Source organism: Anopheles moucheti, chromosome 2 (genome assembly GCF_943734755.1).
Source record: "Anopheles moucheti chromosome 2, idAnoMoucSN_F20_07, whole genome shotgun sequence".
NCBI lineage: Eukaryota > Metazoa > Arthropoda > Insecta > Diptera > Culicidae > Anopheles > Anopheles moucheti.
In genome coordinates, this window is record NC_069140.1 from 29,484,666 (window position 1) to 29,497,562 (window position 12,897).

At 44.0% G+C, this 12,897-nt stretch overlaps 2 protein-coding genes across 2 annotated transcripts in view; both read right to left on the bottom strand.

Annotated features, from left to right (window-relative positions):
• LOC128299521 (myb-like protein Q) lies at window positions 1-828 on the bottom strand. The gene has a single exon (XM_053035512.1). It carries the CDS (start codon window positions 826-828, stop codon window positions 19-21), a length of 810 nt encoding a protein of 269 aa, XP_052891472.1. The 3' UTR covers window positions 1-18.
• Window positions 829-1,343: 515 nt separating this feature from the next.
• LOC128297245 (Kv channel-interacting protein 4-like) overlaps window positions 1,344-12,897 on the bottom strand; it is a 46,917-nt gene continuing 35,363 nt past the window's right edge. The window contains exons 3-6 of the mRNA XM_053032854.1: window positions 7,285-7,476; window positions 2,113-2,186; window positions 1,834-2,046; window positions 1,344-1,751 (exon numbers count right to left, since the gene is read on the bottom strand). Of these exons, the coding sequence (XP_052888814.1) occupies window positions 1,641-1,751; window positions 1,834-2,046; window positions 2,113-2,186; window positions 7,285-7,476 (590 nt within the window). The 3' untranslated portion in view covers window positions 1,344-1,640. The remainder of the gene's footprint in view (window positions 1,752-1,833; window positions 2,047-2,112; window positions 2,187-7,284; window positions 7,477-12,897) is intronic.

The window sequence follows — 12,897 nt, forward strand, 5'->3', positions numbered from 1 at the left end:
CGCCGATAGTTACGCCTCTCAATAGGTTAGGCCCTGTTTGGTGACCGTGTACCATGCCTTCACCTTGACCAGTGTCGGTGTAGGAACGTCGGACTGCGGTGCCGCACGTAGCTGCTGCGACGGATCTACCGTACCCATCGGGCAGCAGTTCAGTTCGTTCGGCCGGGTAACGGCACCGCAGCAGGAACCGGGCGGTGACATTGGAGATGAAATCGTAGCTATGCGGCCCGATGGCTGCAGATGGTGATGATGATGATGGTGATGGTGATGGTGATGCTGATGCGAGGACGAGGTTGAGGAGGAAGCGGACAGCTGCCCCAGGTAGGTGCCATTGCACGGTGGCAATGCGAGCGACAGTGTTTGGGGTGGCGCCAGCTTTGCGGTCGGCAGTGGCGGTGGCGGCGGCGGTGCGTAGCAGGACCCCTGACCGAGCCGTAGCGTGGACAGGTGGAGCGGTTGCAGCGGCTGCTGCGAGTGGTACGTATCCTGCAGCGGAATGTGATAGTGCTTGAGCGGCGGTTGTTGGATTTGCTGCTGCTGCTGGTGTTGAGCTGTCGAACAGGGCGGCTGATGCTGTTGATGCGGGTGATGCAGATGATGGTGGAAGTGATTCTGGTGCCGGGCGGCCACATTCGTCTTGGCCCGCCCGTTCACCAGTATCGATTGTTTGTTGCTCGCCCGGGACGTCCGGTGTCCTTTTGACGAACCATTCGTGGTGGTGCCTTGCTGCTGCTGCTGCTGCAGGCACGATGGTGGTGCACCCGTTGTCGGTGGTGTTTGTGTTTTTGCGCTTCCGGTGGTAACAGTAGTAGTTGCAGCCTGCTCCATTTTGTTCGCTATGCATCCTGCGGTTGTCGTTGTTGGTCCGTTCGATGTGTCGGATTTCAGTACTGCACGAGAGAAGCAGAATGATCAGCAAAGCGGCGCGGTAGCAAATGGGAGTAAAGAAGCGGTTGAAGAATCCCGCAATGTTTCAGTGATATTTAAATCCAACCTTCTCTGACTTGAATGGGAAGGAGGTGGGTGGGAAGCGTGTTGGGATGAAAAATGATGATAATGACGATTTGAGATGTTGCTAGAGCTAAATTTGACCTTTGTCCGCTTGCTTGTTTCACATTTAAATGTGAATTATGAACCGACTTGCATTAAGTTTTGAAAAAGCCATATAGAAGCCCTTTAAAATGTCATGGAAATAAGCACCTTTTTGCAAACGCATCTCACAAAATCATCTTTACAAACACATTATGAAGAATTAACAAATATAATAATAAAAAACCTTGTTGAAAAGATTATTTACAGAAATGTTCCACCCAACGGAACTTTATTTTATTTACGACCCTAAAACTTCTTACGTTTTATTATAAATGTACAACCCAAACACCAATTGCGCTTCCAAGCAGATAAGGAAGATAAGTGATAAAATGTTACAATTACATCCGTTCGCGCTTTTGCTGGTCAACCGTGCCGATGCGCTCCCCCTTAGTGTCCGCATACTTACTTGCCGTTTGCAAACTACTCTCGTTCGAGTTTTCGTTGCTGTCGTCACCCTTCGGTTCCTGGTCCGAGTCATCCTCGTACCCCGCCCCGTCACTGCCCCGCTCTAGCACATAGTCGGGCAGTGTGTGAAGTTTTTCCAGCGGTCATATGGTCGAATCGAACACACCCATCGAGCTGGAGATTAGTTGATCCTTCCGGCAGCAGTCGAGAAACTCCTCGATCGTGATCACACCGTCCTGATTGGTATCCATCTTCTGTCGATGTTGGAGCGTTTGGTAAGGTGTGTAATAATCGCAAATCCTCTTGGACAAACCTTCCCACCTGGCCTTTGCTTACCTGGAAAATTGTGTCCACCTTGCTTTTGATGTTAACCTCATCGGTACCACCATCGTCCCGGGCACCCATCAGCTCGTAGATGGCCGTCACGATGTCCGTCATTTCTTCGCGCGTTATCTTCCCGTCGTGGTTAATGTCGTACAGCGAGAACGTCCAGCATAGCTTCTCCTCTAGCGTGCCACGCGACAGTATCGACAGTCCCTGGACAAAGTTCTAATCAGCAGATTGTGGTTTAGTGCGCATTGCGGGGAGATAAACAGCGGTGTGAATGGAACTTACCTCGAAGCTAAGAATGCCTGTATGCTCCTTGTCTAAAGTGTTGAACACGTAATGTGCATATAAACCTGTATTGGCTGGAAAAAGGGAGGAGAAGTCGAAGTCTATTTACTCTCTTTCTTATTGGGGTGTAAATTTTTAAATGGTGTATGTCCATAGAGTGGCTATTAGGTCCAAGCATGTTGTGTCTAACAGTTATGTAATTGGATTTGTAAATAGAATTGAAGTCATAATTATGTTCCAGTGCAAAATGCCTGTAGTTCTGACATATAAGATATCCCTAGCATTGTTTAGAACTTTTGCAAGCTTTCAAATTATTCTTAACTAAAATCATTGCTTCTGGATTGAGAATTCGATTGAAACTCAACGATATATTAGAACAACATCTTCCAGTTCAACTCGAAAAGCCTGAAAAAATTCCAACGACATCAATTGGAACCAAAGTTACTTAAATGGTAGAACTGGAGCTTTTCCTATTTTTTTCAAATAGAATTTGTTGAATTAAATATAAAATTTAGGATCTTGCTCAAAAAAAAATGTATCTAGATTCCGAGCCTGATCAACTGACGTCATGTCAAAAAGCTTTGTAAGAATGAGTAAGAGTTAAGAATGCTTTGCTTAGGATCAATTAGAAATTTGAATAATCACTCTTTTCAGTGATTTGAATCAGAGTGGGTTTAGGGATTTGAAACTTTTACTCACTCTTTTGAAATCAATTTCAAAATAGTACACTGCACTAATGTTTTTGCCACTCTTTTGCGTTTATACTCACTCTCTGTGCCGAGTAGAGAGACTCACTCAGGAGTGAGTAAAATTGTTTCATCACTCTTTGGATTAAAATCGCTCTGTAAGAGTCGATCTGTAAGCTTTATCTTTTGATCAATAGCCAACCATAACGTCGTTTAATTTGAATAAGTACTTCATGCGATATGTTCATTCCAATGGAAATACTTCACATCCAGCTCAGTGAGCGAATGAAAGCAGCATAAAATCAATTACACGCTTCTACAATAAGTGTAGTCTCATGCATTGGCGATTGTACGCGATTGTACCAACGTGCGCGTACCAACTTTTTGCGAGAGAAGCTAACTATTCACACAAATTTCCTTCACGATGCAATCATCCTCGCGTCCTTCTCATTCGTGCTTATTTACAATTTACATTTTTCTTCCGCACAAAATGTAGAAAACTTTTCACACTCCAACCACACAAAAGCATCGGATTGGCCCGGATCCAACGTTCGTTTATTATTTACTTGCACAAACTGCAATTTGGATGCTGCAGTTCCGCAATTTGCCATTTGCGCTCACAGGCTAGTGCCATCGCCCATCGTGTTGGCGGTGTGACACTGTTAAGCTAAAGGATATCCGAACTCATTTCCTTTGCAGCTGGGGAGAGGAAAAAAGTCGTCGCTCAATGCTTGTGGAGCGCTGCTGGGACTCTGGCAGTCTTAGCGCTTCCCACAGCACGGCATTCTTTATACCCATTTGCTTTTCCGAATCTCGTTTTGCTAAGTTTTTTCGTCCACAGTCGCTCTGTTTGTGTGTGTGTGTGTGTGCATTTATGATGTAGAAGTAATTTTGCTACGCTTCAGTTTTTTGTTGTTGTTGATGTGGCACGGTTTCGCAGAGCAGGAAGCATGAAGCAGGAAACATCAAATCGTTACACCCTGCGTTCCGGTCCCATTTGCCTCGTGGCTTTGAAGTTTAAATTGATATTTCATGTAGCGTTGGGCATGGCAAGGGGCATTCACTTTCAAGGACCTGCCACGGGACCTCATCAATCACGGAGGACTTTTTAAGGCAGGCAGGCAACTATCGAACACGAGGATCACAGCTTGCAGCTCGTGATGGCTCTTCAATCGATAAGCATTTATGCTGCTGCAGTGGCGGTTTGTTTCCCAAAGCTTCATTTAGTAGTTTTTCTTAAATTTCTTCTCCCATCACTTAAAAGTTGTGTACAAAGTAGAAACAAAAAGAACCCTAATAGTCACCGTAACCTACTACCGGCCCCTTGGGACACTCTCGAGCAGCAAATGCAAACAAATTGGTTAGCGACTTTTCACGACAACTTGATAAAACTCGTTGCAAATGCTTTACAGAATTGTTGTTTTCGGTCTCAGATGTTCTTTATTTGCTTGCCCTGCTCTCCCAAACTCGGCCACAGTTAGCGAAAAGTTACCGAAACAAGGCGATACCTTGAGAGTGGCCGGTTACCGAAAGAAGAAGCGCAACTTTCACCGAAAGTACGTATATCTGTCACTTCTGTAACTTCTTGTGCCCTGGTTCCTGTACGCTCTGACAAATGTGCCGTTCATGTTTTCTTAACTGACTTGTCGTTCGATCCGGTAACGGGTCCGAGGTAAAATCGGGCAGGGCCATTTTGCACCCGAAACGGTAGAATAACGAGCAACAACAACAGTCTCGAGTGCTCGTGCAACGACACACCCCATAATATGGGTGTTGTACCAAGCGTGATGGGGCCACCCGGCCCACATTGCTGACGCTCAACTTTGTGGAACCGTACCCGTGCCTTTGCCGGTGGTTTCTTTTCGGGCGTGTGTACTTGAAATGCTGTTGATTTTCATGTAAATTGACTATTTCGTTGCGAATCACTCCACCAACGACACACAGCAGCGAGTTTCCCCCTGCCTGGCAGTGTCCAAGTGCAGCCGTTACAAGTTTTGCAGAAGAAGGTCGCTGATGTTGACGATGATGATGATGATGATGATGATGATGATGATTGTAATATAATACAGAAACACAGTGGTTGCCATACATTAGCATACAGCAACAGACGATGCGTACTGGGACATTTCTTCGTTTGTAGATTAATTTAAATTTTAAATGTGGCGCTTTCATTTATCTCCTTGCCGATATTAGTACACACCTCAAGGCCAACAGAGGGCGCTGCTTTACCATCACTTACATTTTTATTATCTGGCTTTTGATTTAAATTCACTCACATTGAGAATGGCCCGTGTTACTAATCGTTATATATATATATTGCTAATATACATTTATACGACTATAGCTGTCGGGTCCATATACATTTCACAAACAAACTCATGGTTTACATGGTTACAGAGATGGTTTACTAGATCGTTTTGCAAAGCGTCAGGAGCGCGTCATGTGTGCTAAAAATACTATATATCATCGCATTTGTGCTAATAACAAAAGTAGATTTAAAATCCTTAATTTAAAATAAGAACTAATTTTATTTCCAAACTGTTAAATACATGGCACGACGGAAAATTTGAGCCCGGATGTGTGTATTATCTGTGACCGACTGTTTTCTAACCCGAAAATGTCCCACCCTCAGTTGTATTCCTCGCAGGGTGGACGTGTGCAGCACTAATACGGGGGCGTGCCATGACCTCTTGACTCGATGACTTTGAGGGGCTTCACTGCACATGGCCCCGCGGCATAGACTCATTTGTTTCACTCTCAAGAACGTTGTTTTACCCTCCGTTTTGGCGAGCGGCAATATGTTACCGGATTTCGTTGACACCGCTATTACATTAGTGCGCGAGTTGAGGTAGTTAAAATAAAAACATATTTTCTTTCCATTTTATAGGAAGTGAATTGTGGTTTGTGGTTCCATATACTGCAATATTTAAAAGCAGATTCCAAATGTTGCGCTACACTCTCATTCAAACGTGAAAAGTGTACATCAATCGATTAAAATTCTCAGAATGGTGTTTTATGTTTCTGGCTAGAGCACCGACTGAATTGATTTTTAGCAACCATTAATATCGGAGCGCATCTTCTTGCACAATGGTACATGAAATAATGCACGAGAATCGAATTAATTACCACACCATTCTGGGATGGACAGTACACGAAACGATGGCCGGCGAACCATAATTTTTAACTGCCTTTTCTTGCCCTCCCTGCCCCTTTTGCTCATTGCGTTTGAATGCGTTTCAAAGTTATGGCTTAATTATTGAGATACTTCTTTCCATTGTGCGATCACCCAATTGTGATCGTGAATATTTTGAGTGCGTGGAAGAATTGGTTTCCAAATTGCTTATTTACGATGGTACTTTGTGAGACATCGGTTTCCCGTGATTCGCCGCCAATAGTTGTTATTAATGATTTGTGTATGTTAATGAGTCATTAATCGCGAAGTGACTATTGCTGGGAAGTGAGAAATACTGCCAAAAAGTAAATCGATATTTTTATCTTTCAAGTATACTATTTTATTCAAATTTGATGTTTTATAGCCCTTTCGAATGTTGGGCTTCCATAACTTGAAGAATTACTACTAAAGTATTTAAAACACAGATCCTTAAATTTGATTGAACTTCACAAACATTAGAAATGATAAAATGTCTGGTATTTTACGGAACGTTTTACCACCCGTGAAACATTTCAAATCGAACGATCATTGCGTTAAAAATGGCTTCTAATTTGCTTTTATGAATGTTCATTCAGTGTTTGATGCACTAATTATAGAATAACCATGAAGCATTCTCTTGTAAGCTACTTCTTGCTAAATATTTACTCAAGCCCTTCCTTATATATCTGCTATAGGATGAAAAGCGTATTTTAATTTATTAATAACAATAACATAACTATTGCCCAGATGGAAAGCAATCACTAACGGAGAAGGCAGCAATAGCGGGCTACTGTCTGTATTCAGGAAAAATAAAACAACACAACATCCCACACTTTTCGACGATCTGTCCGCAGACGTGGATGATTGGAAATTCTTGCAAACATTCGCCTCCCCCTTTTCCCACGTTCCGCATATTCCACCTCTCCCTATCAACTCTCCACCAGCATCGAATCGACTTGTGTCTGGCACGGGTGTCAATTATACGTCAGCTAAGTTATTTTGTTCGTTATAAAACGACATCTTTCGTCCACCTCCCAAGGGATGCAAGCGGGTGTGAGGTTTGCATTTTTCCGTCCGATTCTCACACGGTACTGGGGGGGTTTTTCGTTCGCAAAGCATTGTATGCTGGGAAAGCTATTACGCCCCACAACCATGCGTTGTGTCAAATAAGTGTCAAACTGAAACAGTTCACACAAACGGTCTTCACGGTGACTGAGCAGCGAAGCAACATTTAATTCTGTTGCACCAAACTTCATCAAATATTGCCAAAAAAGGTTGTGAGCGTCTCTGGTGAAGGTGGGAAACGGTGTTTCACCCGTGCTTGAGATGGCTTACCTCCTTGTGGGAAGAACTGCGAGTAGATGAACTTGAACGTTTCCTCCCGTATGATGCCGGCCGGACATTCTGCCTTGAAGCCACGGTAGATCCGCTTGATTTCTGCCTCGGTAAAACGGGTCGCCTCGCACAGGGCTGCTATCGATTCCGGTCGGTACTTCGGCGGGGACACGATCTCCTCCAGCTCACAGTCTAGATATGTAGGCGTAAAAAACAGGGAACCACATTAATACAATCCGGCGCGAGGATGACGACTTAACATGCTTCGGATGAACGCAATAAACACACATTCAGCTGTCAAAACCCGATTCCGATTCTTGTCCACTTTTTGTGGTGTTCTCGGACGCTTTTCTATCACCCCCGCCGTATCGTCTTATCCATTTGGTGATTCCATTACTAAAACTTACAAATCATCAAACTCAATTCATCAAACTCGATTTACAAATAATGAAGCACTTTGAAGCGCGACAAGTTGAGAGTTGATTCCATTTTCCAAGTGCATCTCGCTTGTTAAAGTTACCGTCGGTCACACTGCTGATAATGTCAGCAGCCCTGATGTGTCCTTCGGGGATAACTCTAGACAGACTTTTTTTTTTACTACAAATTGAAAATAAGGCCACACTGGCTGGCCCACCCGTTGGGTTTTGAATTACAAAATTCCAAAGAAGAATTGCGGGTCGGTCGATTGGGTACGAGACCGAAACCGAGAGAATAAACCCACGGTGAAGCACCGATGGCGGTGAATGGACAGACAGGCAAGTCAACAGCAAAGCACAGAGTGTATTACACCGCTGCCCATGCCAGTGACACTAAGTTTCTAGCAGGGGGATACTTGCTTGTTTATTCTTGCATCTTCTGTCAGTACATCCATGACCGATGAGCATAAAGTTATGACCTGCAAACAGCGTCGGTGGTTGGATGATTTTTATGCAGCTGTGAGTTGGAAATCTAAATTAAATAATTTATTTATTTAATTTCTTTGCCTGCTTCTAATTACTTTTTGATGCCGTAAAGAAGTCGGGGAGCTTTATGAGCAAGTTCTCAGTTTTTTTGGTGGATTACTTCTCGTAGAATGGAGAGATGCAAGAGATAGTAGAGATAAGGGAATAAAACTATAGGAATAATAGTAGAATAACATCAGCCCTTAATATCATTCCGAACAATTTCTTTAATTTCTCAAACCATCATCCATTCCTGAAACGCTTATAGAAGGAACTCACGCATTAGCAGCGTCTCCAATGGGACGGAAGGGTCTGCGCAATATATTCTAGCATCTTTCCATGATCCATGCTGCACGGACAGGACAAAACAATGCACATCGCCAAACCTTAAAGGCACATTCAGAGGCCTGAAGCGAACCGAAAGATGCTTATCTCTGATGATAAATGTTTTCGTAGCAACGGAAAGACACAGACGCCTGCAGTCTGCGTTGCTGTTTCTACTACCTACTACAATGCACCGTGTCGTGTCGGCGAATGTCGTGCGGACATTCGTCTCCGCCTCCATTTTCGCCTCCCTCTTCGCACATTCGCTCTAGCGATGTTCGTTCTTTTGTACTAATTTTTCACCCACGATGACATTGCCGGAACGCGCGCACCGTTGGCCGTTCACCGTATGCAAAAGCCCAGCTCACGTGCGGATAGCGTCTTGTAGGAGCGGAAAAAACAAAAGTTCAACCACATGGAAAGAAATGGTCGGCGTTGAGCATAATCACGACAAACAAGGTTTCGGCCCACGGACCGCATCACTTCGACCCACCCCGCCTCTAGCTACCTTTGTCCATTCACTCTCCATGCCATATTGTCGGCCGCGAGCCCCATCGTGTCGAACCGCGTTCTAAATGGTTGTTGCTAATGTTTTTAATGGTGTCCCGTTCCGTTTCGTGTGCCGTATCCTTCGACATGCACCATGTTACAGAACACCGTCGGAAGGTGGGAAGAGGAAAGAACAGCTTTAGCAAACATCTACATCAGTAACAACAATTGTTTGGACCGTTCGCGAGGTAACCAGGACCGGGAATGCGGGAAAAGATGCGACCCATTCCATTCGCAGCAAAAGAAGAAGTCGGTCGATGGGCAACGGCAAGAGAATGCAGATCGGATGCCTGTGCTACTGCTGGTCGCTACGGAAAGGAATAAATTTAATTCCTCCTGAAGTATGGCTCTTGACCACGAGGTCACGAGGTGCGCACCGCTTCGTTCACCATTTTCGGAGCCAGCCTTATATCGCAGATGAAGGAGTCGCTCGTGCTACTCTGTCGGTTTCGCGTTGACCGCCACAGTTTGATAGCATCACAACAGCCACCGAATGTGACTGTGGCGGGATGTAAGTTTCCTTTTCGTACATCCTGCTCTTTACGAGCACTGTTTTTGTGTGGAAATCTTAACGATGGAATGCCTACCGCGGCTTCAGCAGTGCTCACCACGCCCCTAACCCGGATCCCAAAATAAAGTGTCACAATAATTCTAATCAGCGTAATTAGAGTGGCTCTTTCGGTTTGGCACGCCAGTAAGCGCTTTCTGTTTTAACCGTATCTTTACTGGATGAGACGGGACTATTTTTTTCTTTGTTGCATTATTGTAATGAGAAAAGTCGGGACTGATCAGCCTAAAAAGAGACCTCAATTAATGAGCAAAATTGATCAAAATTGATCTCAGGATTGTGATAAGAAAAACTTTTACCTTTAAAAATTTGTATAAAAAGACCAACAATGGAACATGTAGCGAACATGTCAAACTCAACGAAAGCCCTCACCGTAAGCCACACTTCTCCGAAATACTTTACCGGCTATTCCTTGTGCTTTTGTTTATTATTTTATTCAGGTCCTTTTTCTACTTTCTTTTCTTCTTTTCAGTGTGTGTGTGTGTGTGTTTGTATGATCACGAAAAGAGAAGCGCAAATACGCGCTGTGATGGTCACAAACGAGGGCAGTGTTTGATGAAATTAAATTTCGAGCACGGCGCCACCCGGCTGACCATCCAATTTGTGGATTCCTGGTAAAATGGAGGGTGGGTTTAGCTGACCACCGGCTACCGCTACCACTAGTAGCCCTTGAGTTCTTGCCCGGTAGCGAGGGTTTACCCACCTCAACGGCATTCAAACCCCGAATGCGGGTGCGGATTTTTCCATCAGCTCTCTCATTACTTGTGCGAGACATTCGATGCGAGGCCTCACTGGAGTGCGCCAAATGTGCTTTACTTTGCGTGGGACGGGGGAAAAAAAACGCAATACATTAAACAATTTGGTATAAAAAAACCGTCTTATCTTTTACTTAGGTGGCACCATATGTTGGAGATCTTCCTTTTACACTGTTATTAATGCTGTGACACTCAAAAGTCCAACAATCCAGCGCCTTTTTTATCACTTATTCTAAGCAGAGCTGGTATACGGGTACTGGTAACGCATTACGAGTTTTGCTTTTAATTAATCTAATCAAGTTTCATGCTGGATACTCCAGATGTTCTAATGTTGGTGTGCTAGTGCAACGGCACGATAGAACGTACCATTCCCCCGAAAGGTGTGATCGTTTGAATTGCGGCATGTAACGGTAACGTCAAAGTTTTATTGCAATCTTCAAGCGGAGACTGAAACCACTCGCTGGCAGTAAATAATTTATCCGTTTCAGTCTTCAAGCTGAATGCTACCCTTTTTGTTCACAATCGAGAGAAGAAGTTGGGACAGATTTGCAGTTAATTGCGCGTAAACATGCAACAACCAACATGGTTGGTTGGGCTTTGAGCGCACAAACTTTGCCATTACAAGTTCTTCAATTATGGCTCACCAAAAGGGATTTACAAAATTGAAAACAAATCTTAAACAGCATTGCGAACAATAATCCCACATCTTGAAAGGGAAATATGTTACTGTTGCTCCCGTGCCAAGAATGCTTTATTAAAGTGTGATTATTGCAAAAATACCTTGAAATATTACTTGAAAAATACGGACCAATGTAGTAACAACGTTTCACACAACGCATCGTTCTTACTGTAAAAAAACGACGCCATCCTAAAATGTTGGATAAAGCTAAAATGGTCTGAAAAAGTAACTGAGTTTGCCTTCTTTTCACCGTTCTTGTCCTTACTTGTATTTAACAACCTGCACCATCACTTGAAGCACCAGGCGTCTCCATCTGTTCCGAGGCACATGTGGCACACATGTTCTCTGTTGCAAGTGTGCGTGTCCCCCAAAGCGAAAACATGTGTCTTCTGCAAGACGGGCAGATCCTGCATCTTAATTTGGCATCCCTTTTAGTTATTTGCATTTCCAGCACCATCCAGTGGGATGGTCCGTCCCATTGGATGATGTGAAATGGGTCATTTTTTGTTACCGGTGGTAAAACGCCCGTCAACGTCCAGGAGGCAGGCGAAGGTGAAATCTAATTTTACCATCCCATCGCATTAAACTCATGTGACATTTCCCGATGGGGATGATCGGTCTACCGGTCCGGTTTGCGTCCCGGTAGCACAGTGTTCGTTTGCAGGATGAAGTTCCGGAAGTAAGGCAGCACAGTGCAGCAGCACCCGGGTACGAGCGGTACGTACCGGTGTTGGCGATGAATTATTGCCCAAGGATCATTGGCATTTACTTTACTGCTTCACTAAATAAATGTTATTTCACACAACCAGACCGAGCAAATGGTGAGCAATATTTTCGTAACGCTAATTGAAGTGATTGTGCTTCCTGCTCAATGATGCTGATAATGATGCTTTCCACCGTTTGGATAAGGACTTGCGGAGTCAGTTTTGCTTTACAATGCGAAAGATAGAGTTTAGCGTGTGTTCTATTAATTTACCCGCAAGCACACCATTGAAAAGTCCACAATAGACAGCATAGTATGAAATCAATGTTCACACACCTTCTCGCACGACCTTTACACGGTTCCGGAACAGGAGCCGGAATCAGCGCTACAGAAATTCCTCTAAACCTTCATCATCATCATCGTGAGAAGCTGTTCAATCAAAAGGCTGTAAAACAAGACCCGTTTGCCACTCTTCCGTCACAAGCTGGTGGTGTGTCGATATTTACACGGGTCTGTACTTTCATACGAATAACACAAACTAACTAACCACCATTGTAGTTTTTCCGGACGGGAAGACAGCAAGGCAGTACACACACACACACACTCGTTTAAATAATAAATTAACACCCCATTCATCCAGCTCGGGGGCAAAAGTTGCTTCTGTTCGCTTTGAAATTTGTAAAACCATTTCAGAAACGTCAATCCCACGTGAGAACGGTCCACCATCCGAGTGATGGTGAACGCTCCCAGGAAAGGATTATCAACTTAAGTCGCTTTTAATCCAGCTGTCGATACTAGCAATAAATGGCACTGCGTATGTATTAGTATGTGTGAGTGTATGTGTGTGTGGGTGTGTTTATTATTGTGTTGTCTTGTACAACAAGGACACGATGAAAAGCGTGTAATGTGCTCTCTTGCTACCAGCTATCATATCTTCCAATCAGAGCATACGCAATAGTACACTTACATGTACATGGATATCGCGAAAAGTTCACCATCCATCTTGGGGATCATCCATTTACTACGTAACGCTTAACGCAGCATGATACTTAAATAAGATTATTTTTAAAACGAATAAGTAAAGCGAGATGATT

Bases quoted from the DNA above. Each gene is read 5' to 3' on its own strand.
- LOC128299521 (XM_053035512.1), bottom strand. From the start codon at position 828: ATGGAGCAGGCTGCAACTACTACTGTTACCACCGGAAGCGCAAAAACA.